The sequence below is a fragment of the Crotalus tigris genome, unplaced genomic scaffold (genome assembly GCF_016545835.1).
Source record: "Crotalus tigris isolate CLP2741 ecotype Arizona unplaced genomic scaffold, ASM1654583v1 scf7180000021316.82365, whole genome shotgun sequence".
Lineage (NCBI taxonomy): Eukaryota > Metazoa > Chordata > Lepidosauria > Squamata > Viperidae > Crotalus > Crotalus tigris.
Window position 1 is genome coordinate 689 of NW_024098450.1, and position 27,540 is coordinate 28,228.

Consider the following 27,540-nt stretch of genomic DNA (forward strand, 5'->3'; position numbering starts at 1 on the left):
TCAAAACAGGTAAACCAGGTGGTGGACCACCTGCTGGAGTACTCCCTGGACTGCGATCAGTAAGAACCTCAAGGACATGAGGACTCCATTTTTCTTACGATCTATGGAGATTCTCAATCATTCGTGATAGTGGAGGATGAGGGTGGAGGTTCGTCCTCCGAGCTTCTGCTTGGTTTCCGAATGTTTCGTTACCAGGCTGGGTAAGATCTTCAGCAGAGTTTGAGGGATGTCGGTATTCTTTTTTTTTTTTTTGTAAAAGATTCTTTATTTTCAATTTTTCATTACATTCATAAAGAATACTTCAGATAAAGAATAAAGTAAATTTATACAGACAACTTTTGGTATTGCTCACCCATTTCCCCACAAACCGCATCCACCCTCTAACCTCTTCTCTCACTTACCTCTTTCCCTCTCCTCTTCCTAACTCTCCCCCTCTCCTCCTTCTCCTCAACCTTCCTACTTACTTCGCCCCTTCCTCCTATCTTCTCACTCCGGATGCGGTCCAGGGGAAATGCCCAAGCAATTCCTCTCTCCAAGTTAAAACATCAATATTATATACAAAAGAACAACTATTTCTACTTATCTGACCTATTTAACCTCCAACCCATCAAAATCCACAAAAATACCCAAAAGAAATTATTGGGGAGTAAACTTAATCTTCCTCTTAAAAACCTTTTGAATGGTCCACCAAATCATAATCCAAAAGGCTTTAATATTTTTACAAGTCCACCAAACATGAAAATAAGTTGCATCCAAGCTACCACATCTCCCACATTTAGGATGCAGGTTCGGGTACATACAAGACAACTTTTTAGGATCCAGATGCCATCTATAAAACATTTGATAAAAAATTTCCCTCAAATTTTGAGCCTGTGTAAATTTAACATTTTTAATCCAAATTAACTTCCATAAATCCAATAAAATCGGTTCCTGAATATTCTGAGCCCATTTAATCATACAATCTTTTAGTAGCTCTATTTCCGAATCCAAATTTATTAACTCATTATACATTCTTTTAATATGAGCATATTTCTGATCTTTAATCTGAATTACCAAATTTTCATCTGCTCAGGTGATTCCCACTTTCTTATCTAAGGTCCACCTCTCCACTATTTGCAAATATTGGATGTCGGTATACTTCTTGTAAGGGCTCCAGGTGTGGATGTGTCGAGTGGGTCTTCTGAGGGGTCAGGTGTGGGTCACAGGTGTAGATCTTCTGATGGGTCTTGTGATGGGGAAGCCATGTCAGAGGGTTGGACTAGAAGACCTCCAAGGCCCCTTCCAACTCTGTTATTCTATTCTAATGGCTAGGAATAGGCAATTGCAGCTGCCAAGTTGGCTTCTTTTTAACCACACCCTAATATCAGTGGACGTGATTGACAACATGGAATAAGCCCTGCCTCTGGGACAAAGTATCTGAACCCCCCCCCCCTTGTAGAGAGAAGGGAGTCAAAAACCCTGATTCATCTCTGTGTGGTCTCCTTTTCTTCTCTCTGATAGGCCTTTGGTGAGCATCTCTCCCCCACGCATATCATAGACCTGATGACAACATCGAGGCTCTCACACATGAGGAGAAGACCATTTCACAGGCTGCGGGAGTACTACTCATCTCCTTCCTGGAGGAATGTGTGATGGACATGGAGGAAGTAAGAAATGCAGGGTTTGGAGACCGACGCTGGATCTCATCCCTCTGATCTCTGTTTTGCCGTAGCTACCCACGATCCTCACGGAAATTTGTCAGTGTCTGCCCAACATCAGTGAACCGGCCACTAAAGAAGTCCGCGTGTCACCTGGCCTCAAAACGGGTAAACCAGGTGGTGGACCACCTGCTGGAGTATCCCCGGATTGCGATCAGTAAGAACCCCAAGGAGATGACGATTCCTGTTTTCTTATAGTCTATGGAGAGTCTCAATCATTCGTAATAGTAGAGAATATCTGTAGCTCAGGTGGAGGCTGAGGGTGGAGGTTCGTCCTCCGAGCTTTTGAGTTGGTTTCCAAATGTTTCATTAGCAGACTGGGAAACATCTTCAGCAGAGTTTGAGGGATGTCGGAAATGCTGGAAAAAAATATAAAAAGGAATACAAGGTCTCTAAACAAAATAATAATAAAAAGGACATAAAAGGTATGTTTATATCCATACAGCAAGGTTGACAAAAAAGAAAGAATAAAAAAAGGAGCAGGGTAAAAAAAACAGTATCCAATTTATAGTCCAGTTAAAAAGCTTACAAATCTTGTTCTGCAGTTTCCCTTATTTTGAAAAGAATAAAGCAAATCCAAAAGGGAACCAGACACAGCAAAAAAGAAAAGCAGTCTCTCTTAGTAATCTCCCAGAGAGAGAAAAAAGTCTGGGCATTGAGCCAAACTCCACAGCTGAATCAACAAAGTTAGTGTAGAAAAAGGAACAAAGGAAAAAATTACAAAATAACCACCCCATAACCACAGGAAAGACGCTGTTTCTTTCCTCACCTACATAGGGAGAAAGTAAAAAAAGGAGAAAGTTTCAACAGTAAATATACAAAAGGAACGTTCTAAAAAATACTAAAAAAAAGCAGTTGAGGTGGCTTTTCCCAATTATAATAATAGTAGGTCTTCTTTCCCTCTATAATAAAACAGGCGGATTCCTTCAATTCACCTTGAGTTCAAAAAGTTTTCAAAAGTCTTAAAACGCTGAAACCGCCGCTTTTCAGGGGGTGAGGAAGAAGCAAAATTCCCCCCCTCCTCCTCCCTTTAGGCTTCCAGCTTTGCTTTAAAGGCAGGCAATTTTCTCAATGGTCCACTTTGCAACAAAAACTAATATCATCTCACCTGGACCGGTTGCTTGCTTCCTGAAACTGCTGACTCCTGTCTCCGATGATCTGCTGGAAATGGTGGCAAACGCGAAGCTCTCCGCCTTTCTCTCGCCGGTTCCGGACGCTATTTTGGTTTCTTCAAAGAATTCACCTCCAGGGTGGCATTCAGCCCTGATGGGCCCGCCAGCGACATAATTGGACCCTGGGAACAGAGTGTTTGTATCCCAGGGTCTACAGCCATCGACAGCGCTTCCCTTGTAGCCTTTTCTGCAGGGCTCTTCGTAATTTTTGCTTTAAAACGGGGTCTTCAATGAGCGCCCTCCATATCTCTCCTGCACTTCTGCAAAGGTGGAAAAAATAGATTTGGACCAATCAGATTCTTTCCCCCTTTCAGAAGAGACTGTCAGTCCAGAGGTGAAAAAGCTCCAATGGATTAGAGAACTGATGGAGCTTACGGTGAGGGCCAAACTAACGGCTTTCATCCAGGAAAAGAAATATACAGGTCGTTATCCCAAAGATGCTTTTCCACGAGGCAACGGGACTTTTTTGCTTCTTTGCTTTTTCCTTTGAAGACGTTTCACTTCTCAGCCAAGAAGCTTCTTCAGCTCTGACTGGATGGTGGGCAATGAAAGGACTTCTCTTCCTTGCAGGCAGCTGGTCGTTTGCATTCTTTCTGCGAGTCGTTCAAGCTACCTGGAAGCTTATCTGTGTCTTCAGGGTCACCATCTTCAGTCTTACACAACAAGACAAAAATCTCTCCTGGACGTCTAGAATGAATGAAACCCTTCCGTTCCCCTTCAGTCAGAGCCGAAGAAGCTTCTGGGAGGAGAAGCAAAACATCTTCAAAGAAAAACAAAAAACAAGAAAGTCCAGTTGCCTGGTGAAAAAGCACTTTGGGATAAGGAGCACCTGGATGAGTGGGAATCTCCGTGGACAGTTATACAGGTACTTCTGGACTTACAACAGTTCATTTAGTGGCCGTTTGAAGTTACAACGGCATTGAAAAAAGGGATGTATGACCAGTTTTCATCCTCACGACCTTTGCAGCATTCGACTGCACAGCCAACCGGCAATGACACCAACCCTCAACCAACCCACCACAACTCCCCCCAACCAGCACATGACCATCACAGGACTCCTCACAAGATCTTCACCCGTGACCCACAACTGACTCATCACAAGATCCATCACTAGACCCATCACAAGACCCTCCCCATCACAACACAAAGCCCTTATAAACAGAGGAACACTTAACATCCCCTAAACTCTGCTGAAGTTGTTACGTAGCCTGGTAACGAAACATTTGGAAACCAACCCACAAGAAGGAATCTTTACCCGCTTCCTTCACCTGAGCTAAAGATAGTCACCACCACTGCAAACCACAATGAAGGTGAAAACCAGCTCAGCTTCCCCCTCTTTCATTCCTACATGCCTCCCCCGCAAAGCCACAGCATATGGGGCAGCTGTCCCACGGGGGGTCCACATCAAGAGGGCTTGTTCACCAACACAAATCATTTGCACAAATGGATGGAAACTAATCAAGGAGAGAAGCAACCCAGAACTAAGGAGGAATTTCCTAACACTGAGAACAATTTTACCAGTGGAACGACCTGCCTCTAGACGTTCTGAATGCTCCAACACTGGAGGTTTTTCAGAAGAGATTGGACAACCACCTGTCTGAAATGGTGTAAGGTTTCCTGTCTGAGAAGCGGGTTGGGCTAGAAGACCTCCAAGATCCCTAACAACTCTGTTATTCTGTCATTCCTAGGTTCATAGGCCTGGAAGGCACCTTGGAGGTCTTCTAGTCCCACCCCCTGCCCAAAGCCAAAGAGGTAACCTCCCCATCACCGATGACTCACAGACCCTCACTCGACACACCCACACCTGAAGCCCTTACAAGCAGAACACCGACATCCCACAAACCCAGCCTGGTAATGAAACATTCGGAAACCAAGCAGAAGCTCGGAGGACGAACCTCCACCCTCATCCTCCACCCCAGCTACAGTTATTCTCCACTATCACGAATGATTGAGAATCTCCGTAGACCGTAAGAAAACAGGAGTCCTCATCTCCTTGAGGTTCTTACTGATCGCAATCCGGGGAGCGTTCCAGGAGAAAGTCCACCACTTCTTTCACCCATTTAGATGCCAGGTGACACACGGACTTCAGGGTGTTTTCTTTCGTGGCCGGTTCACTGATGTTGGGGAGACGATGGTAAATTTCCCTGAGGATCTTGGGTATCTACAGCAAAACAGAGATCAGAGGGATGAGCTCCGGTGTCGGTCTCCACTGGAGATGCAGTGGAGTTGATCACTCCCACCATTGGGGAAAAAAATTGGCCCACACAGTGTTAAAGTTTGCCTTACATTTTGGAAAAAAACATCTGGTTTATCAAGCCCCGTGTGATATGGACAACACTGAACCAAATTTGCACTGGCCACAATAGATGCGCGGAGGCCCTCTATAAATGGGACAAAATATCATCACAGAATTGTGACTGTGGGCCCAAAAAAAACCCTCTATCCAAGTGGCTCTCTAAATAAAGTTTTCATGAAAACAATATGGCTATTTTGTTTTGCCCTTACTTTCTTCTGGAAGGTTTACCCAACTTTACAGCCTTAAGATCACCTGGTGGTCTCCCATCCAGCCCTAACTTTCTTAAAACCAGCCAAAGTGTTGTCATCACCAAGAGGGCCTCAGAGCACAAGGTCACATCCATTCTCATCCTTCTTTTCTACAAAATCTCCTATATCCCTTTTGCTCCAAACCCTCCATTTCTTACTTCCTCCATGTCCATACAACATTCCTCCAGGAAGGAGAGGAGTAGTACTCCAGCAGAGTGGCAAATGGTCTTCTCCTCATGTGTGAGAGCCTCAATTATTTTCAGCATCAGGTCTGTGATGTTTATGGGGGAGAGATGCTCACCAAAGGCCTATCGGAGAGAAGAAAAGGAGACCACACAGAGATGAATCAGGGTTTTTGACTTTCTTGTCTCTACAAGGGGTGGTGGTGTTCAAATACTTTGACCCAGATTTGGGGAAAGGACATTGTACAGAGAGGCAGGGCTTATTCCATGTCATCAATGATGTTCATTGATATTACGGTGTGGGTAAAAAGAAGCCAACATGACAGCTACAATTGCCTCTTCCGTCCATTAGAATAGAATAGCAGAGTTGGAAGGGACCTTAGAGGTCTTCTAGTTCAACCCTTTGCTCAGGCAGGAAACCCTACATGATTTCAGACAAATGCTTGTCCAATCTCTTCTTAAAAACCTCCAGTGTTGGAGCATTCACAACTTCTGGAGGCAGGTTGTTCCACTGATTAATTTTTCTAACTGTCAGGAAATTTCTCCTTATTTCTAGGTTGCTTCTCTCATGGATTAGTTTCCACCCATTGCTTCTTGTCCTGCCTTCAGGTGCTTTGGAGAATAGCTTGACTCCCTCTACTTTGTGGCAGCCCCTGAGATACTGGAACTGATACTGGAACACTGCTATCCTGTCACCCCTCGTCTTCATTAAACTAGACATACCCAATTTCTGCAATCGTTCTTCCTATGTTTTAGCCTCCAGCCCTCTAATCATCTTTGTTGCTCTTCTCTGCACTCTTTCAAGAGTCTCAACATCTTTTTTACATCATGGTGACCAAAACTGGATGCAATATTCCAAGTGTGGCCTTATTGAGGCACTACAAAGTGGTATTAACCCTTCACATAATCTAGATTCTAATACATTCTTATACATTCATCCCATGGATTGTATGGACTGGATAGCCAAACTCCAGCCTTTGGATCATGCCGTCATGTTACACTGGCTTTTTGGAGCATCTCCAGGTCCTAAGGAGGAGGATAGAAAGGAAGGTCAAGAAGAAGGCAAAAGGCTGGACTAAAACCTACCTTAGCCATTTTGTAGATGTCTTTGTAAAATATTCCTGGGCCCGAATTGAGGAAATCCTCTTTGGCCCAGGTTACATTATGCCCCTTCCTGTTCTTGGGCTTCTTCTCCATCTCTTGAGCTTTGTAGGGAGGGAAAAAAACCACAAGGTCAGATTTTGGCCTTCAGAACCTCTGAACATCCTTTTCCCTGGTTTAGTCGTTCCAACCGAAGAGAAAATGTGTAGCTCAGGGCTGAACTGGGGGGTTCCTGCTGCTCTCTGAGCTTGGTGGTTTTCTTGCAGACGTTTCATGACCCTACTAGGTAACATCATCAGTGTGTTGACCCGAATTAGGAGACAGCATAGGAAGTATCAATTGTGAATATGTGCCGAGGGCCCCGCTGACTTTGGGCCCTTGCAGAGTCATGGAGGCAGGTCGTGAAAGGGCAGCAAGGAAAACAGCCCATGTCCTAACCCACCCGGGAACGTCCGAGGTCTTTAGGGAAACCCCCCAAAGGGAACATTTTTAGCTACTTCTGCTTTCTCCCTTCTTAGCTACAGTGTGCCAGACTTACGGGGCGAAATCTTGATCTTATGTGTGTGTCAGCGCTGCCCGGTGGATTGCTTATATAATCAGAAGGAATAAATACACTGAATTCTTCTCATTCGGGGCTTTGTTCAGCTGAATAAAAATGTAAAGCTTAAAGGGAACTTCTGGTTTCCTGTATTGTTTTATCAAGCAACACCTCAGAACCTGCACAGCAAGTGATGATGGCCATCAGTGCTGAGAGGGCAAAACACAGAGAAAAGCACTGATGATGTTACCTAGTTGGGTCTTGAAAGGTCTGCAAGAAAACCGCCAGGCTCAGAGAGCACTAAGAACCCCACCCAACTGTCATTACCTGGCACCATCCTCAGGCCCTGTGCGTGTGTGTGTGTGTGTGTGTGTGTGTGTGTGTGTTACATATTGCTGTTCTGAGGACCTTGCCAAACAAACATTTGCAAAGAAAAAAATGGCTGTCCGAGCTCAGCCTTGCTGTGTAGGGTGACAAAAATTCTTGCTAAAAGGAAAAGGAACCTGGGCAGGGGAACTCTCGAACCCCAGCCTGGTGCATCTTTGCATTAGGGTTGGTGATGCTAAAGCAGGCATGCTCTCTCTCTCTCTCTCTCTCCCCTCCCTCCCCTCCCTCTCTCTGTCCTCCCTCCCTCTTTCTCTCTCTCCCTCCCCTCCCTCTCTCTCCCCTCTCCCTTCCTTTCCTCTCTCCCTCCCTCTCTCTCTCCCTCTCTCTGCCTCCCTCCCCTTCCTCTCTCTCTCTCCCTCCCTCTCTCTCTCCCCCCTCTCTCCCTCCCTCCCCTTCCTCTCTCTCTCCCTTCCCTACCTCTGTCCCCGCCCTCTCTCCCTCTCTCTCCCTCCCTCCCCTTCCTCTCTCTCTCCCCTCTCCCTTCCCTCCCTCCCCTTCCTCTCCCTCCCTCCCCCTCTCTCTGCCCCCTCTCCCTCTCTCTCCCTCCCTCCCCTTCCTCTCTCTCTCCCTTCCCTACCTCTGTCCCCGCCCTCTCTCCCCTCTCTCTCCCTCCCTCTCCTCCCTCTCTCTCTCCTCCCCTCCCTTCCCTCCCTCCCCTTCCTCTCCCTCCCTCCTCTCTCTCTACCTCCTCTCTCCCTCTCTCTCCCTCCCTCCCCTTCCTCTCTCTCTCCCTTCCTACCTCTGTCCCCGCCCTCTTCTCCCTCTCTCTCCCTCCCTCTCCTCCCTCTCTCTCTCCCCTCTCCCTTCCCTCCCTCCCCTTCCTCTCCCTCCCTCCCTCTCTCTCTACCTCCTCTCTCCCTCTCTCTCCCTCCCTCCCCTTCCTCTCTCTCTCCCTTCCCTACCTCTGTCCCCGCCCTCTCTCCCTCCCTTCCTCTATGAGTCTGTCCCTTTTTTAGGTTAACACAATAGGCTGGACCTTAAAGAAAAAATAAATAGAGTTACATAAAAGACAAATTACATGAATGAACGAATGAACGAACGAATGAATCTAACTGGATTTAACTCTGACTACATTTTGCCTGTTGTGCAAATTTAGCATTAGGCTCTGAATTGATTTCATTCTGGGAGCTGAAATCCACACGTTGCCAAGGTTCACAATCACTGGGTTAAGCTTTTAACTAACCAAATTTATCAGAGCCTTTACTTTCTTTAAAGCATTTGTACAACTGCCTGCCTTTCAACTGATTGTGGAGGGCTCCCAATTAAAACATGAGAAGACATATGAAATGGTCTTGAAACTATAAAACTAACGTAGAATTTATTCTAAGGCTAAGCACTCGTCCTTTAGCTTTTCCCTTAACACTGTCCACCCAATCAGTAACTTTGTTAACCCATTTTCTCCCTTCCCACAATACATCCAGCCATCCAATTACTAAAATGTGGCTTTGCAAAACACGCTAAGACACAAACAGTGGGCCAAGATTGACAATCCCGCGCTGGGTGACCGGAGGTGCTTAGCCTAACTGTCCCACGTAACGTGAGAACTCAGCCTTAAAAGGACCCCTGGCCCTGAGAGAAGCCAATATCAATTGCACATTCAAGGCAACTCTGCCAAGCCCAGTGCCCAGGGTCTTGGTCAAGCCAGAGGCTGTGCCACCCACTGCTCTCCTGGGCAGCGTGCATCTGCGGTCTCCTTAGAGCACGGCAGCCCCTTGGCGAGGGAGTCAAAATTTCTCACCCATTTTGTTCAGGATGATGCAGTGGAGGTGGTAAGTGGCCTCCGCAGAGGTCTGGCCAATTTCTTTGACACTGTCACCAATGTGCAGGCCCAGCAACGCCACCAGCTGCCCCAGCAGATAAAAGTCAGCTGTGGTCTAATGAAAGGAAGGAGAAAGGAGGAGAAAGAAGAGAAGGGGGCTCATGAAGCTTTCAGCCTAATATAGAATCAGAATCTTCAAATCACAGAATCTTAGAATCATAGAAGTATACAATCTTAGAACCATGGAACCTTATAATCATAGAATCTTCAAATCATAGAATCTTTGAATCACAGAATCTTAGAATTATAGAATCTTAGAATCACTGAATCTTAGAATTATAGAATCTTACAATCATAGTATCACAGAATCATAGAATGTGTAAGGACCCACCCCACTTTGCATCTTAAGAAGACAGAACTCTTGGAATCATTTTTCCAACAGGCATCCTTTATTAAGAGAAAATGGTTGCAGGCGTTCTAGACAGGACTTGGGGTCCAAGCTCTCCCATTCAAGGTTTTAAGGGGTTCCCCAGTAGTCCCACCCAATCACCCCCCTCTTCCAGCGACAGTTTCAGGCATCACAATCCCACCCCCTTTTCCTTTCTGCCAGCTGGATGGAGACTTCAAAAAAAACTACATGAAAGGCAACAGCTCCATTCTTATGGTTAGCTCTTTTGGCAATACATGGAATCAGCTGCTTTGAAGTGTACCGAAGGAAGTGAGGGCCATAAAGCCCCTTTGTTCACCCCTTCCCTTCATCGTATGGCAGAATCCATAGAAGGCAGAAATGGGGTTTTTTATAATTGATAACTAGAGATGAAATATAATTGGATTCTGACAGAATGATAGAAATTTAGAATCATAGAATCGTACCATCTTAGAATCACAGAATCATAGAATTATACAATCTTAGAATCATGGAACCTTATAATCATAGAAGCTTATAATCACTGAATCTTAGAATTATAGAATCTTAGAATCACAGAATGATAGAAACTTATAATCATAGAATCTTAGAATCATAGAATCAGAATCTTAGAATCACAGGATCACAGAATTATACAATTATACAATCTTATAATCATGGAACCTTATAATCGTAGAACCTTAGACTCATAGAATCATAGAAGATTAGTGTAATGTATTGGTCACAAGTGTTTTGAACCACTTGCTTAATGTCTAATGTAACGGCTGCTGTTACTTAAGCCAGACTGGCTGTCTCCAGGCTGGTAATTAGGTTTTGGGCGGGAAACTGTTACTTTAAGCCTATTGGCTGCTGCCTGGAGGCTAACCATATAAATAGTTGCGCAGCAGCTATTTCAGTTGCTTCTGTTCAGAGTTAAATAAACTTGTTGCTGTTTTAACACTCCTCTCGCTTAATGCCTTCAAGATCCGAATCTTAACAGTGGCGACGAAGGTGGGATGTGCTGCTTCATCATGAGAGTCTGAAGTCACTAGGGGGTGAGGCCAGCCCAGAGCCTGGCAGGAACTATGTTCCCCCCCTCCGTCTGCCAAGCGAGCCGCGCTGGAGACCACCAGGCCCTTAGAATAAGGAAAGCTTAAAATCACAGAAATACAGAGCTGGAAGGGACTGTGGATTAATTGCCCTTCAACCCGCTGCTCGAGCAGGACTCTTGGCAGCATCCTGGTCACATCCCAAAGGCACTTTTTCCAGAAGAAAACTGGACTTTCTTACTTGATGTCAGAATCCAATTATATTTCACCTTTAGTTATCAAATATAGAAAACCCCAATTCTGCCTTCTCTGGATTCTGCCATAAGAGGGAGAGAAGGGGGAGAACAAAGGGGCTTTATGGCCCTCACTTCCTTCAGTATACTTCTAAGGAACTGAATATGTGTATTGCAAAAGAACTAACCATAAGAATGGGGCCGTTTTCCTTTCATGTAGTTTCTTTGAAGTCTCCATCCAGCCGGGCAGTAATGAAAAGGGGGGTGGAAGTGTAATGCCTGAGACTGTCGCTGAAAGAGGGGGTTGATTGGGTGGGGCTACTGGGGAAACCCTTAAAACCTTGAATTGGAGAGCTTGGACCCCAAGTCCTGTCTAGAACGCCTGCAACCATTTTCTCTTAATAAAGGATTCCTGTTGGAAGAATTATTCCAAGAGTTCTGTCTTCTTAAGATGCAAAGTGGGGTGGGTCCTTACACTTATTTTTCCTCTGAAAACGTTTCACTTCTCATCCAGAACTGTGACTTACGTCGAAATCTGTCTGTTCAGAAACAAACTTCAGGAGGTACCAGGTGCTTTTAATGGCCCTCTCTCTCTCGTGAATCTTGGGAGATTCAATCCAGATATTTGTGTGCTGCCAGGGGAAAAAAAAAGAGAAGAAGGAAGGAAGGAAGGAGGGAGGGAGGGAGGGAAGGAAGGAAGGAAGGAAGAAAGAAAGAAAGAAAGAAAGAAAGAAAGAAAGAAAGAAAGAAAGAAAGAAAGAATTTGTGATTAACAGTTTGAAGATCCACAGAATTTGCCAGCACTGGGGAGAAAATTGAAGGAGCCAAATGAAGTTGAGACATTTGGCAGTTTAGGTCTATTCTAGACTCAAAACTAGACCAGTAATTGAAGATTTTTGGAATAAAGCCAGTCCTCGGTTTACAACAGTTCATTGAGAGCCCTGCTGGCGCAGTGGTTAGAATGCGGTATTGCAGGCTAATTCTGCCCGCAGTCCTGACCGTTTCAAGGTCAACTCAGCGTTCCTTCCTTCTGAGGTCGGTAAAATGAGGACCCAGATTGTTGGGGACATTATGCTGACTCCATAAACTGCTTAGAGAGGGCTGTAGAAGCACTGTAAAGCGGCATATAAGGATAAGGGCTATTGGGATTTAGCGTTCAAAGTTACAATGGCACTGAAAAAGGGAGTCGTGGCTGTTTTTCACACTTAGGACCATTGCAGCATCCTCGTGGTCACAGGATCAAAATTCGGATGCGTGGCAACTGACTCATATTTATGACGGTTGCAGGGTCCCGGGGTCTCACGGTCCCCTTTTGCGACCTTCTGACCAGCCGTTCAGTGCCGTTGTATCTTTGATGAAGGATTACGCTAATATCGGAGAAATAGTGGAATAGCATCATTAAAGAAAGGATGCCAAAAGAGGGACAAAATGAAATGCGAATGACAAAAATTAAAACGTTTTAACTGCTCTAAATAATTAAACTGAATTGTCGAGTTGTCCCCTGGCGAGTTGTTCCATTCCGCAGCTGTGACAATACTTTGCCAACCAACGGCAACGTCTGCCTATCCCTGGTCCTTGGGAAGGACTCTTACGGGTGGACCACATTGCCAAGTCCCGTCTGAACCTCTGGCCGACCACTGCAACCAGCCAGAACAAGAGTAAGCCTCACCATCAAGATCTCCTGCAGGGAATCCAAATTGGGAGCCTCCGACAGCAAGCTGGTGAGCATGGCGCTGCAGGCGGTCACCGTCCGGTGGTAAAGGTCCTAAAAGGAGGAAGACATCAGAGGGAAGGGGTGGCATACAGGAAGGAGCAGCGCATCCAGGAGGCAGAACAACCAGGGGTGGGGAACGAGGGCCACTTTTATGACTTGTGGACTTCCTAAGCTCAGGAATTCTGGTAATTGAAGGCCACGAGTCCGAAATATGGCCCTCGTTCCCCATCTCTGCAGGAAACGAAGCGGCCAATCTTGCAGGGCCGTTTTTTCTTCAAGAGCCAGAGGAAATGCTTTCTCTGCTCAGAGCGAGGAACAGAAGGACTTCCGTAATGTTGTCGTCCAGAAAAGGTTTACTAAGAGGTGGAATGTCTTCCTTGCAATTCTAGGATATTCAAAGACAGGCAGTCCTCAACGTACAACCACAACTAAGCCCAAAATTTCTGTTGCTAAGCGAGACAATGGTTAAGTGAGCTTTGCCCCATTTTACGACCTTTCTTTCCACTGCAGTTGTTTAGTTAGTCACACGGTCATTAAATGAATCAAGCTTCCCCATTGACGTTGCTTGTCGGAAGGTCGCAAAAGGGGGTCAGGTGACCCTTGGATGCTGCGACCTCACTTTTTTCCATGCCGTTGTAACTTCAACCGGTCACTACATGATCTGTTGTCAGTTGAGGACTAGTTGCAGTTGCCCATCCAAGACCCAACCGTGCCTGACCTCGCTTAGCTTTATCAAGACTAGCCCTGATATAGTGCTGGACAGAATTCTTTATCTGACTTATGGGTAGAGTTTTTGAATTTCTACAGCTCCCCTTGGGGAGGTTACAAAGTTCTCCCTTGGTGGAAAAAGCAGGAGAAAACAAAGGCTGCTTCAACAAGCTACATGGGAGTAGTATGGGTTCTCCTCGACTTATGACCAGTTGCTTAGTGACCATTTAAAGTTAGGACAATCTCTCATTAAGACCAAATTTCAAAGTAAGAATTTCAAAGTTAAAGTTCAAAGGTTCCATGATTGCATTTTGGGTGCTGGCTCGCCTTTACAGCTGTTTGCCTTGTCCCACGTTTTTTGACCTTTATTGCTGGTTTTGGGCATTTGCTTCTAGCTTCCAACAAGAAATACCCATTGGGCCTAACGGATTCCCTTAACGACCATGTTGTTCGCTTAATAGCTGCAGCGTCCGCTTAATGACTGCCGCGTTCACTTCATGACCACTGCAAAAACTGCCAAAAAATCCCATCTGGCCACTTAGTGCCTCAACCTATGACTCTAATGACTTATGGTCATAATTCTGACTCGGTTGCAGTGGTAAGTCAAGGACCTCCTGTAAATCTTTTTCCCTCAGAAATAATTCTGATTAAATGGTTGATCTAGTTGATTTGGGAGGGAAATCTATCAGCATCAACAATATCAGGAGTTGTGCTCTTCCACAATGGGGTGTCCCACTGTGGCATGCTGGCTGGGGAATTCTGGGAGTTGAAGTCCAGGGTCTTCAAGTTGCCAAGGTTGGACATCCACAATGTCCATGTAGTCTTTTCTTGCAGCTTCCTTAGGATCTCAACAGGCACAAATAGACAATCTGGGCTTTGCTTCTATTTTGGGAATTGCATCGTACAATTTTGCCCTTCCATCTTGTGGCCAAGAAGCTGTCGTGGATATGTCCCCAAAGTGAGCAGGAATCAAACTCAGGTCAGAGAAGTTGTACCTTTTCTTGAGGGTTCTTTGAGATGACCTAGGAATGATAGCTAATGCATGCAGATCATGGTTGTTCTGCACCACCGTATGCCCTTCTTTCGTCTGGGCACAAAAGGGGAAGATGGGGAGTTGGTCCTGAGAAGACACTTCAACCAGAACAAAGAAGAAGAAGAAGAAGAAGAAGAGGAAGAGGAAGAAGAAGAAGAAGAAGAAGAAGAAGAAGAAGAAGAAGAAGAAGAAGAAGAAGAAGAAGAAGAAGAAGAAGAAGAAGAAGAAGAAGAAGAAGAAGAAGAAGAAGAAGAAAGTAGTAGTAGTAGTGAAGGAAGAGAGGAAAAGCTGGTGAGGAAGACCATGGAGATGTTTAGAAGTTAAAAATACTAGTCCTATCAAGAAAGGTAGAATGAGAAATGGAAGCCTTCTTTCAAGGCCAGGGATGAAGGGACAGGCCAAGGTGCCATTTGGCTCAATGGATGGATTCAGAGCTTTTGAGGAGATCTTGATTCATGTTTCACCTCGTCCTCCCACCAAAGGTCCAGATGGATCTCATATTGCTTTGCTTCATCTGGACTGCTCACCTGAGTATAGGTTGACTGGTTTGGGCTACCTGCATTCACTTTGGTCATTGTCATAGCTGGCAGGGAAAACACCTTCTGGATGCTTGTGTTCACCAACTTAGACATCACCTCAGTGTTCAATGTAGGCTTCAAACGACTGATGAAAACAAGAAAAGAGGAGGGGGTGTGAGAAGATCGTAGACTCGTGAGGCTAGGGGGGACCTTGGAGGTCTTCTAGTCCAACCCTTGCTTTTTGATGGTGCTTATACCATCCTGGTCAAATGATTGTCCAGTCTTTTCTTGAAAACCTGGAGTGATGGAGCACCCCCAACCTCTGGAGGCAAAGCGTTCCACTGATGGATTGTTCTCAGTGTCAGGAAATTTCTCCTGGATCTCTCTTTGATAGGTTTCCATATATTGATTTTTTATCTTAGGTACTTTGGAGAGTAGTTGACCCCCTCCTCTCTGTGACAGCCCCTCAAATATTCGAAGACTGCTATCGTGTCACCCCCAGACCTTTTTTTCATTAAACTAGACAGAGCAATAGCACTTGGACTTATATGCCGCTTTACAGTGCTTTACAGCCCTCTCTAAGTGGTTTTACAAAGTCAGCCTATTGCCCCCAACAATCTGGGTCCTCATTTTACCGACCTCGGAAGGATGGAAGGCTGAGTCAACCTTGAACAATGGGCCCTATCCAATAAAATGAGTTTCAGGGTGGAGATTTACATCTAGGCAGGAAAAATCAAAGCTACAAGTACGGATTGGGCGAGACCTGGCTTCAAAACAGGAACTGTGAGAGGGACCTTGGAGTCCTAGTGGACGATCACTTAACCATGAGCCAGCAGTGTGCAGCAGCAGCCCAAAAAGCTAATACAATCCTGGGTGGTATAAACAGAGGCATAGAATCAAGATCACGCGAAGTATTAGTACCGCTTTATACAACCCTAGTAAGACCACACCTGGAATATTGCAGCCACGTTTGGTCACCATATCACAAAAAAGATGTTGAGAGTTTGGAAGCAAATTAGATAAGAGCAATTAAGAAGATCAAAGGCCCTGAGAGTAAAACATACGAAAAACGGCTGCAGGACTTGTGTTTGGCTAGTCTAAAGAAAAGAAGAAATAGGGAGACAGGATAGCTGTATTCCAGTATCTGAGGGGCTGTCACAAGGAAGAGGGGGTCACGTTCACCAAAGCACCAGAGGGAAGGACGAGAAACAATGGTTGGAAACTGATCAAAGAGAGAAGCAACCTGGAATTAAGGAGAAACTTCCTGACAGCGAGGATAATTAACCAGTGGAATAGCTTGTCCCCAGAAATCGTGGGCGCTCCGTCACTGGAGAGTTTTAAAAAGAGGCTAGACAGTCACTTGTCTGAGATGGCATAGGTTCTCCTGCTTGATCAGGGGCTGGACTAGAAGACCTGCAAGGTCCCTTCCATCTCTATTCTATTCTTGGTTAGCACCAAGGACCCCTCACATCTAAATCAGCACGCTCACCTGTTTCCCAGATCTGAACTGCCCAGATGGCCAGCCTGCAAATTGTTCACCCTTCCAAATTCTGGGACTGACCTGCTAATTCGACGCATGCTCTAGAGCCTGGGGACTTGGCATGGAAATCCCATAACTGGGTCCAACTCCCGGTTCCTACAAACCCTGGTGATAAGGTGAGGGCGGTGCAGGTACGTACGTCATGCAGGTGATTGCGATGATCGCTTGATGAAGAATTCTGACGGACAAGGGACTCACGGGCTCATTTTCAATGACTTCCTGAGAGGAGGAGGAGGAGGAGGAGGAACACATCAGAGCAAGCTCCAGAGATATGGCCACCATGCAACTGGCTCTATTCCCACCCCTATGCTTTTTCTGGTTGATACAAGAGGTCCTCAACTTATAACTGGTCACTTAGCCACCATTTAAAGTTGTGACAGATCTCTCCAGGACTCCTTATGACCCAGATCCGAAGTTCCGAGAGACGAGTCTTCCTCGGGGTCACCTGGCAACCAGCCTGCACTTAGGGCAGTTAAACCCGTCCGTTCCCCACCATCCAGTCAGAGCTGAAGAAGCTTCTTGGAGGGGAAGCGAAACGTCTTCAAAGAAAAACAAGGAAATCCAGTTGCCTCCTGAAAAAGCACCTTTGGGGCAACGAGTCACACAGCGTTTTCTGCCTTGTGCCCTCCCTCTGCTGAACACCTGGTCCTTACAGTCCTGCCTTCTCTCGCTTTCCCCACATCGTCTGGCTGCACGTTCTCCTCCTCCCCTTTCCTGCTCCCTTCTTTTACTGCTGCCATTATGGCGGGGAGGCTGGGGGTCCCTCTGTGCTTCCGCATGCACACCGAGAGCTCCTGCCCTGGGGGGCGTCTGCACGGTGTCTCACCCCACTTGAGAGAACCTCTCTGTGCCTAGCCACCCTTGGCCAAATAGACCACGACAGTCCTCCACTTAACAACCGCCCATTTAAGGACCATGTGAAGTTACAATGGCACTGGAAAAAAGTGACTGATGGTGGTTTTTCACACTTACGACCACGGCAGCATTCCCTAATGGTCACCTGGTCAAAATGGAGTCACCTGGCCACTGGTTCATACGGATGACGGTCGCAGTGTCCCTGGGTCACGTCATCCCCTTTTTTGTGGCCTTCTGACATGCCAAGTCAACGAGGAAGCCGGATTCACTTAACGACCATGTGACTAATTTAACAGCCGTGATTCGGTTAACAACGGTGGCAAGGCAGGTCGTAAAATGGGGCAGAATTCACTTAACAATTGTCCCACTTAGCAACAACCATTTGGGGCTGAATGGCAGGCGAGGAGAACCTGGTATATTCCATAGAATTCCATCCAAATTCACTTTCCGAAATAAATTGTCCCGGGAGCACCTGTCCCCCCACTTACATTTATATTGAGGGCCAGTTCAGATTTGTGGGGTAAATGGACATCCTGACTCTTGGTCTGGACAAGAGCCTTGGTGATCCTGATCACGGACGTCAGGAACGCTTTCGTCAAGGCTTCATCCTGGAAAAGGCAGAATCCAATTATATTTCATCTCTAGTGATCTACTATGGAAAAAACCCATTTCTGCTCTCTCTGGATTCTGCCATACTACGAAGGGAGAGGGGGATGAGCAGGGGGGGTTATGGCTCTCACTTCCTTCCTTAAACTTCAAAAGGACTGGGTGTTGATTCTCACCAAGAGGACTGACCATAACAATATGGCCATCGCCTTTTATCTACTCCTCTCTGAAGTTTCCCTTTTGCTGGCAGTAAGGGAAAAAGGGGGGAATTGTCGCCCGGAAGAACTGTGGAGTGGGGGCTACTTGGGAACACTTAAAACATTGAAGGATAGGAGAGAACTCCTCAGATCCTGCCTAGAATGCCTGCAACCATCTTCTCTTAATAAAGATGCCTGTTGGAAGAGATATTCCAAGAGTTCTGTCTTCTTAAAATGTAAAGTCGGGTAGGTCCTTATACAGGGTGGATAGCGGAGGGTTAGAGGAAACCAGAAGGAAGCACTGATTGATTTAAACCTCGATGCAGCCAACCACCTTCTGTTGAACTCTGAGGGGCTGCCAATCAAAATATCACCTGGACGTTCTGAGTTCTGGTTCCGCCTTAGGCATGAAAGATGGCTGAGTGATTTTGGCCAGTCACCAGGAGACTCTGAGTTTTTCTTCCATCTTAGGATGAAAGCCAGCTGAGAGACTTTGTGCCGTCACCCAAAATGGCGAGTTCTGGATGGGTAACTTTGTGCCAATCACCAGGAGACTGTGAGTTCGAGTCCCGTCTTAGGATGAAAGCCAGCTGAGAGACTTTGGGCCAGTCCATCTACCTCACAAGGTTGTTGGGGGAAGGAGGGAAGAATATTATGCTTGTCCGCTGCCTTGAGTGTAATAAAGGCGGCTTGACCTTCCAATAGATAAATGAACAACTAGCATTTAAACATCTACTCTGCAATCGGAATAGGGGGCGAATCTGAATTAGAGGCCTAACTGGGGGCTGGAGGGTTCCTGCTGATCCAGAGATCAGGATTCTTCCAAGCAACTCTGTCGTTCTACTCTCTTCTGCCTCTAAGATGGGCAGTCAGAGAATTCAATACAGGGGGGTCTTTGTCGCTCAGGGGTGGTGCTCTGCGAGCTAGCTGGATTTCCTGCAGACATTCCTTGTATTTCCTCACTAGCAATGCAAACCCAGATAAGCGGTGATTAACACCAGAGAAACTATTCAGTGGTAAACAATAGATCAAGGAAATATCAAGAAGAAAAACAACAGTCCTGCCGGCATTGACAGGGCAAGCCACTCGTATGTAGAAGGAGAGCAAACCCCACTCCCTTCTAGCACTGATAACGTTACCTAGTTGGGTAGGGAAATATCTGCAAGAAAACAATTAAACCGAGAACACCAAGGACTCTATCGTCCTCCTTCTCCTCCTGCTCCTCCTTCTCCTCCTGCTACTCCTGCTCCTCCTTTCCCACAATGCACTGATAACGTTACGCAGCTGGGTCATGAAATGTCTGCAAGAAGGCAACCCAGCTAAGGACTCCAGATTGTCCTTGTTCTCGCAATAAAGAGGGGAAATAATGAGAGGCGATTCTGGACAATAATCACAGGGGGTTCTTTTTCCATCTTAATTCAGCGGGAAGACCGGTGACATGACTCCCCCCTTTCTGAGAAAAGGGCAAAGAGAAGCCCAGGGTGGAAGCCAGCCTACCTTGTTCCTGGTCCAATACTGGAAGAGAATCTCAGAGACAATGTGTTCCGCTAAAGGCATCAGGTCCTCTGGCTGGGCTCCCAGGGCTGCGTGGCCATAGCACAGGATCACGGCTGTGCGAATTTGTCTCTCAAAACAAGAGTGTGGGTCCTGTGATTACAAAGACGGGGGGGGGGGGAGTCAACCTGTTCTCCAAAGCACCAGGAGAAGAAGCAATGGATGGAAACTAGCCAAGGAGAGAAGCAACTTGGAATTAAGGAGAAACTTCCCAACAGTGAGGACAATTAACCAGTGGAACAGCTTGCCTCCAGAAGTTGTGGGTGCTCCATCACTGGAGGCTTTCAAACAGAGACTGGACAGCCATTTGGCTGAAATGATATACAGTCTCCTGCTTGAGCTGGGAGTTGGACCTAGAAGACCTCTGAGGATCCTTCCAACTCGCTTGTTCTATCTACGTTCTTTGTTGTATAATAAACAGAGAAAGAACTGTACCGGGGGGGGGGGTATCTATAAACACCCTGAAAGAGCTCTGAGGCTGGATCAAGTCCTGAGACCTATTAGATCACCGTTCTGGATCCCAAATGGCCCACTGGATGTCTTTGGGAAGTCCACATGTCTGGCCTCCAATTGGGGCCCCTTTCCCACCTCCACACTGAGATCCAGGAAGTGGTCATCAACCACCGGAAGGGATGAGGCGATAAGAACTATTCTCCATCATCCCTCGGTCCAATCCCCTTCTCAGTCAGAACAGAAGAAGCTTCTTGGATGAGAAGTGAAAGGAAGGAAAAACAAAGTCCAGTTGCCTTCTGAAAAAGCATCTCTGGGTCTACTGGAGATGTTTGTTGGGGCAACTCATAACCTCCTCTAGCGTTATAAAACAGCCCTCCGGGGGATGGAGATGGAGAATTTCCACCTCCCAGCGCTGGTAACACGTTGGACTTTCCTTCCCAGAATCCCCCAGCGTTCTTCTGTCCTGAGTCTCAGACCTTGCAAGCCCATCTCTGGCCTTACCTGAAAGGGGGCTTCTTGCAGAGCAGGTTTCTTTGCACGCACAAAGTGGCCAACCTGCCTCAGGGCCACCAGGATCTCAGGAAGATGGCAAAAGGCAACCACTCCGATGGCTTCAGAGATTCCCTAAGCAAAGCGATGCTTGCGAATTAGGACATTTCAACATTTGACCCGTCATCGTGTGTCTTTATTGCAGGCTGCTTCTGTGACGAAGGCTAAGCAAGAGCCACCTCTTCTTTGCTCTTGAGCTGAGCCACATTCTGGAGTCGTTTGCTCCAAACAAGAGTGGTCCATGGGTGGTGGTCAGAAATAGAGGTCTCCAAACTTTAAGACTCGGGGACTTCAACTCCCAGAATCCCCCAGCCTGCAACTTTTAAGACTTGGGGACTTCAACTGGACAGCCATTTGTCCGAAATGGTTTCCTGCCTGAGCAGGGGGTTGGACTCGATGACCTCCAAGGTCCCTTCCAACTTTATTAGTATTATTATTACTATAACTCCCAGAGTGCTGGCTGAGGAATTCTGGGAGTTGAAGTCCACAAATCTGAAAGTCGCCAAGTTTGAAGTCCCATGGTCAAAAACTTCATGCCAGGATGGAACAATTGCCGCATTGTGGCCACCATCTTGACGCTTGGAGCCTCCCTGTGGAGACCCAGCTCCAGTCCTTCACCCTCTGCCTACCTTGTTCTTCCTGCCTCTCTAGGAATAAATTTATGAGCCAGTGGAAAAAGGATCATCCTCTTTCGGTCAAGAAGAGTCACTGATGTTATCGTCTTATTATTGTTAATATACGGGTAGTCCTCAACGTACAACCACCAGTGAGCCCAACATTTCTGTTGCTAAGCAAGACATTTGTTAGGGGAGTTCTGCCCCATTTTACGACTTTTCTTGCCAAGTTGTTAAGTGAGTCACCGGAGTTGTTCAGTTAGTAACACAATTCTTAAGTGCCTCTGACTTCTCCACTGGCTTCGCTCTCCAGAAGGTCGCAAAAGGAGGATCAGGTGACCCTGGGAGACTGCGACCGTCACAAATAGGAACCAAACATCCAAATTTTGGTCAGGTGACTCTAAGGATGCTCCGACGGCCGTAAGTTGGAGAAATGGTCATAAGTCACATTTTCAGTGCCGTCCTAACTTTCAATGGTCACTAAACGAACTGCCCTACTAACTGCATCCTTCTTTTTATTCCTTCCAAGCTTTGGGAGGGTGGACAGGAATTAAATACAGGCAGTCCTCGACTTACAACCATTTGTTCTGTGACTTTTCCAAGTTAGAGCATCCTTGAAGAAAGCGAATATAAAAAAAGGTATTGCAGGATTCCCTTAACAATTGCGGTGATTCACTTAAACAACATAGCCCCAAAGGTCACAAAATCCAGCACAATTCATTTAACAACTGCCTTGTTTAGCAATGGAAATACCAATCCCAGTTGTGGCCGTAAGTTGAGAACCACCTGCAAAAGGAGAGCAATCCCCTCTCCCTTCTAGCACGGATGATGTTACTTAGCTGGGTAATGAAACGTCTTTAAAAAAAATGAAATTCAGAGAGCACCAAAGACAGTTCTCCTCCTCCTCCTCCTCCTCCTCCTCCTCCTCCTCCTCCTCCTCCTCCTCCTCCTCCTCCTCCTCCTCCTCCCCACAAACCCCACTCCCTTCTAGCACGGATGATGTGACCTAGTTGGGTAACAAAAGGTCTGCAAGAAAGCCACCCGGCTCGGAGAGCACCAAGGGCCCCACACAGCTGGAGGGCTCAGCCCCTGCAGAAACCCCACTTCCACTCACTTCTCTGTCTGTTTCTTCTTGAAATGAAAAACCTAGAAGACTTTTCAGTTGTTCCTTGACCAGGTCTTTCTGTCTCGAGTTGCGTAGTTTCACCCCGTAGTATTTGTAAAGCGAAATCTGAAGGTTGGGAAAAGAGTCAGGGAATCGTAGGGAGGTCCACCAATGGGTCAGGAAAAGGAAAAGGGGGACAAACTACGATCAGAAATGGGCACCGTGTGGTCAGCTACTAATGAAGGAGAGAAGCAACCTAGAACGAAGGAGAATTTTCCTGACAGTGAGAACAATCAATCTGGCCTCCAGAAGTTGCAGGTGCTCCATCACTGGAGGTTTTTAAAGAGAGACTGGGCAGCCATGGGTCCAGGATGGGGGTTGGATAGATGACCTCCAAGGTCCCTTCCAATTCTGTTATGCTACTATTCATTTGTCTGTCTAATCTCGAAGAAGTGGTGGAACGGAATCATGAAAGGAACGATGCCAAAGGAGGGACAAAATGAAACGTGAACGACAAAAATGAAAATAATTCTTTAAATCATTGGAAGGAATTGAGTTGGCATTGTGTTGGCGTTGTGTCTAGGACAATTGTGCCCCCCCCCCCCCAAGGGGAAAAGCTCAGCATATTTACCTTCTCTTGAGGCAAGAGATGGGAATGACTTTCTCGGAGCGCAGACTTCTGGTGGAGGGAGGGAAGTCCATCCGTTTTCCTCCTGGGCAGTTGGGGGCCTGCAGAGATCTGTTGAGGCAGCAAGAAGGAAGGCATGGAGGCAAAGAGAAGGAGCAGAGGAAGGAACGGGTTCCCTTGTGTGTTTCCAAGGAAAGCATCCCTTTCCCTTCTGCCTCAGTTTACTTGACTTTTCTAGCCGGGACAGCCACAAGAAGGACCCTCCCGCGTTGTGTCAGCTGAAGCTGAGGCAGCTTTGGAGAGGAGCTGTTGGAAAATCTCTGCCACAAATTGTGAGAATGCTTGTCCGGATGAAGACCCTAGATTTGCTTCCTCTGACTGGAAGGACAGGCAAACAACCCGTCTCCAGAGGTTGCTGGCCCTTGATGTACAGCCATTTATTTATAAGGAATAATTTACAACCGAAAGAAATGACTTCTGACCGTTTTTCGCACTTATGACCATTGTGTGGTCATGCCATCAACATTCGGATGCTGGGCAACTGGCATGTACTTGTGACGGTTGCAACGTCCCAGGTCACGTGATCCCCTTTTGCGACTTCCTGACCAGCAAAGTCAAGGGAGGAGCCCGATTCCCTTAACAACCCTGTGACTAACTGAACATTGGCAGGGGTTCAAAGGTCGTAAAATGGGAACAAAGCCCACTTACAAAGTGTCTTGCTCAGCCCCCTAAAATCTGGGCGGAGTTGAGATTGTAAGTTAAGGACCCCCTGTACAACTCCAGTCTCCCTCCCCCTGGCTGGCTGGCTGGCTGCGCAGGCAGGAACTGAGGTTAGTTCAGGAGACGGAAAAGAATATTTGCAGCTCAGGGTTGTGAACTGGGGAGCTCTTGCTGCTCTCTGAGCTTTGCAAATGTTTCAGGGCCAAGCAAGGTAACATCATCGGTGCTAGAAGGGTGGGGAGGGGTTATGGGGAGGAGGAGGAGGAGGAGGAGGAGGAGGAGGAAGATGGTGGACAATGAAAACTATGGGCTTTTTTCTTGCAGAGTTTTCACGATCCAACTAGGAACACCATCAGGGCTCCAAGGGAGAGGGTTTAGAGAGTGGAGGAGAAGAAGGGGAGGAAGAAGGAGGGAGGAGAGAGAAAAGAGGTGGGAGGAAGATGGTGGAGAACGAGGAGGACTATGGGGTCCTTGGTGCTCTCTTGGTTGTTTTCTTGCAGACGTTTCATGACCCAAATAGGCAACATCATCAGTAGCAGAAGGGAGTGGCATTTGCTCTCTGTTTATACCCAGTAGCCTGCCCTGAATAAGCAGGGAGCGAGCCTCACACCCACTAGCACTGATAAGGTTACCCAGTTGGGTCGTGAAACGTCTGCAAGAAAACAGCCCAGCTCAGAGAGCACCAAAGGCCCCATAGTTCAGCACATTCTCCACAACCCCATTTGTCCACTTTGGGATAGATTATCTCCACGGAGACAGCCCTTGCTTCTGCACCCTCTCCGGGATGGACCCCTGGAATCCCCCTGACACAAACCAATCTGCTTACATGCAGGGAGGGACGAAGATGCTCCAGGATGGTATCTAGTATTTCCTTTTCATCCATCTGCTCCAACATCTCTGTCACAGATCTGCCGTTCAGTGGCTCCTTGCTCTCCCAGAAGGTTTGGAAACATTGGTCGGAGAGTTCTGAGAAGGAGAGAGAGACTGGGATTGACGATGGGCAATTCCATGGGACAAACCTTCCCAAAAGGAGGAGAAAAAAGGGTGCGCAGGGGAAGACCAGGCTGAGCCCGAGGGAGGGAGGGAGGGAGGGAGGGGTCCAAGGCGTAATTAGTCACAAGTCCCTTCGTGTCCGCAGGAGATCTAAATCCAGCCCAACTTGAATGTGTTTCTTTCTGACCTTTGTGGAATGGGACAACTCGCCACAGGAAAATGTAACAATTCAATTTCATTGTTTAAAATAAATAAAAAATCATTTTAATTTTTATCGTCCACATTTCATTCCTTTGCCATCCTTTCTTTCACGATTCTCTTCCACCATTTCTGTGATATTAATGTAGCTCTTGTTCTGCAGTGAGTTGTCCCTCGGCTAGTTGGCCACCCAAGTTGGCCGTGGCGAGTTGTCACAGGGACCCTTCCCCTTAATGGCCAGCTGGTCAGATTCTTGTAGGGAGCTTCAGCTTGCCATAAATCTTCATGCTCATTTTGAAGTGACTGAACCTTTACAGAATAACAGAGTTGGAAGGGATCTTGTAGGTCATCTAGTCCAACCCCCTGCTCAGGCAGGAGACCCCCTGCCATTTCTGACAAGTGGCTGTCCAGTCTCTCCTTGAAAGCCTCCAGGGATGGAGCACCCACCGCTTCAGAAGGGAACTCGTTCCCCCGATTAATTGTTCTCCCTGTTAGGAAATTCCTCCATAGTTCTAGGCCGACTCTCTCCTTCATCCGTTTCCATCCAATGTTCCTTGTCTGGCCTTCGGGGGCTTTGACCCCCTCCTCTCTGTGGCATCCCCCCAAATATTGGAACACTGCTATCCCGTCAGCCCTGGCCCTTCCTTTGGCTTGACTGGCCCAAAGTCACCCAGCCCGTTGTCATGCGTATAAGGCAGAACTAGAACTCACCACCTCCCTGTTTCTGGACGGGTGTCTTAACCACAACCTCTAAGTGCCTTTTGCCTGAAATCTATTGACTAAATTTATTTATAGGTCATGTTCCCAGACACCCATCTCGGGGAGGCACTCTGGACACTGTGCTGTGTAATCAGCGTATAAAGCAGCATATAAAATTCGCCATAAAATATTAAGATTAATTTAGGATGACATTTTTTAAAGAAAAAATGGTAAGATTACAACATTGTGACATTCCAAAGCAATAAAAATCCCAGGGTCTTTGAACAGGACAGAGCTGGAAGGGATCCTGAAGGCAGGAGACCCTATCCTGGGGGGACGCTGTATATTGGTATATCAATACTGGCGATCGTTCAAGGTGGGTGAATGAAAAAGGCGGAGGGGGGGCTCTCGTGGTACCAGCCAGCCCCGGGATTGTGTGGCCCTTTGTGCCTGCCACCCAAAGCCACACAGCCAGGTTTCAACCGCTTTGTGAAAGGCAAAGAGAACGGGGTCTCCCCTCCCCTCAGAGGGCAAAGGGTTTCCTGATAGAGGAGCAGCAGGGGTAGAGAAGGCCCCCTGCCCAGACCCCACCGGCCGACCTTCTTGGACTGAGGGGCTCTGTAGCCTAAGTTCTCTGCCTGAGGAAGAACGGCTGCAGGGGCTGGGTTGACCCCCCTCTTCTTTGTGGCAGCCCCTCAACTCCTGGATCGTGCTCCCCCAAGTCCTCCTTTTCTTAGGACTGGGTATGGCCCAAGGAAAGGAGGACTTAGGGTCACATGATGCAGTATTTGAGGGGCTGCCACAAAGAAGAGGGGGTCCCCTTATTTTCCAAAGCACGGAGGGCAGGAGAAGAAGCCCTGGAGGGAAACGAACTTGGACTAAGGCGAACAGTGAGAACAACGTATCAGTGGAGCAACTTCCTTCATCACTGGAGGTTTTTAAGAGGAGACTGGACAGCCCCCTGTCTGAAATGGCATAGACTCTCCTGCCTGAGCAGGGGTTGGACTAGAAGACCTCTGAGGTGCCTTCCAACTCGATTGTTCTGTAATAAACAGAGAAAGAACTGTACCCAAGGGGTAGGTAAACACCCTGAAAGAGCTCTGAGGCGGGATCAAGTCCTGGGACCTATTAAATCAATGTTCTGGATCCCAAATGGTCCCTTCCGGCTCTATTCTGATTGATTGATTGATTGATGGATGGATTGATTGACTGATGGAAAGAGTGGGATGGGCTAATGTGATAGGACAAAGCTGCTTCCATAGATAGCCCAGCCCTGCTCTGTGTGTACCTGGATATAAAGGCAGGAGGGCCTTGGAAGGCCTTCTCCCCTGGGATAGGCTGCTCCTCTGAGAGCTTTCCCTCTCCGGCACCCTTGGCAAGGCCACGGGCTCTTTCTCGCCTTGCTGGTCGTCCGCCTGAGCAGTCCCTGGAGTGGTCCTCAGGGTTGTCCTTTGGCCCAGGTCGGGGAGCACCAGCGCTGGAAGCTGAACCCTCTTCCTGGCCTGCGTTGGAGCTGCGGAAGACTTCACAAGCAGAGGCAGGAGCTGCGTGGTTCTCCGAGTGGCTGCGTCTTGGGAAGTGGATGGGTGGGAGCCAGAGAAATGGGCTACCTGGCGGTCCCACTGCTGCTGGTCACGATTGACCTGAAGGTTGGACTCCTTGCTGTCCTTCTTCTTTAGCAACGGCAACTTGGTCAGCCTGCGACTCATCCTGCCGTGAAGAGTGAGGGCTAGAACTGGAAGCAGACCCTACCAATAAAGGAGAAGGTCTGTAACTCTGGGTTGAAAT

The 27,540-nt window shown here is 47.2% G+C and overlaps 1 protein-coding gene across 1 annotated transcript; it reads right to left on the minus strand.

The window, feature by feature from the left end:
• On the minus strand, nt 1-27,540 carry LOC120320297 (maestro heat-like repeat family member 5). Its single transcript, XM_039369897.1, has 17 exons — nt 27,041-27,540; nt 24,689-24,828; nt 22,524-22,640; nt 20,748-20,870; nt 19,737-19,886; nt 17,925-18,044; nt 16,721-16,800; nt 15,051-15,186; nt 12,738-12,833; nt 11,596-11,700; nt 9,360-9,495; nt 6,682-6,800; nt 5,620-5,721; nt 4,876-5,030; nt 3,483-3,556; nt 2,806-2,991; nt 1-101 (listed from the first exon to the last, which is right to left on the minus strand). Exons 1-17 carry the CDS (start codon nt 27,459-27,461, stop codon nt 1-3), a joined length of 2,361 nt encoding a protein of 786 aa, XP_039225831.1. The 5' UTR covers nt 27,462-27,540.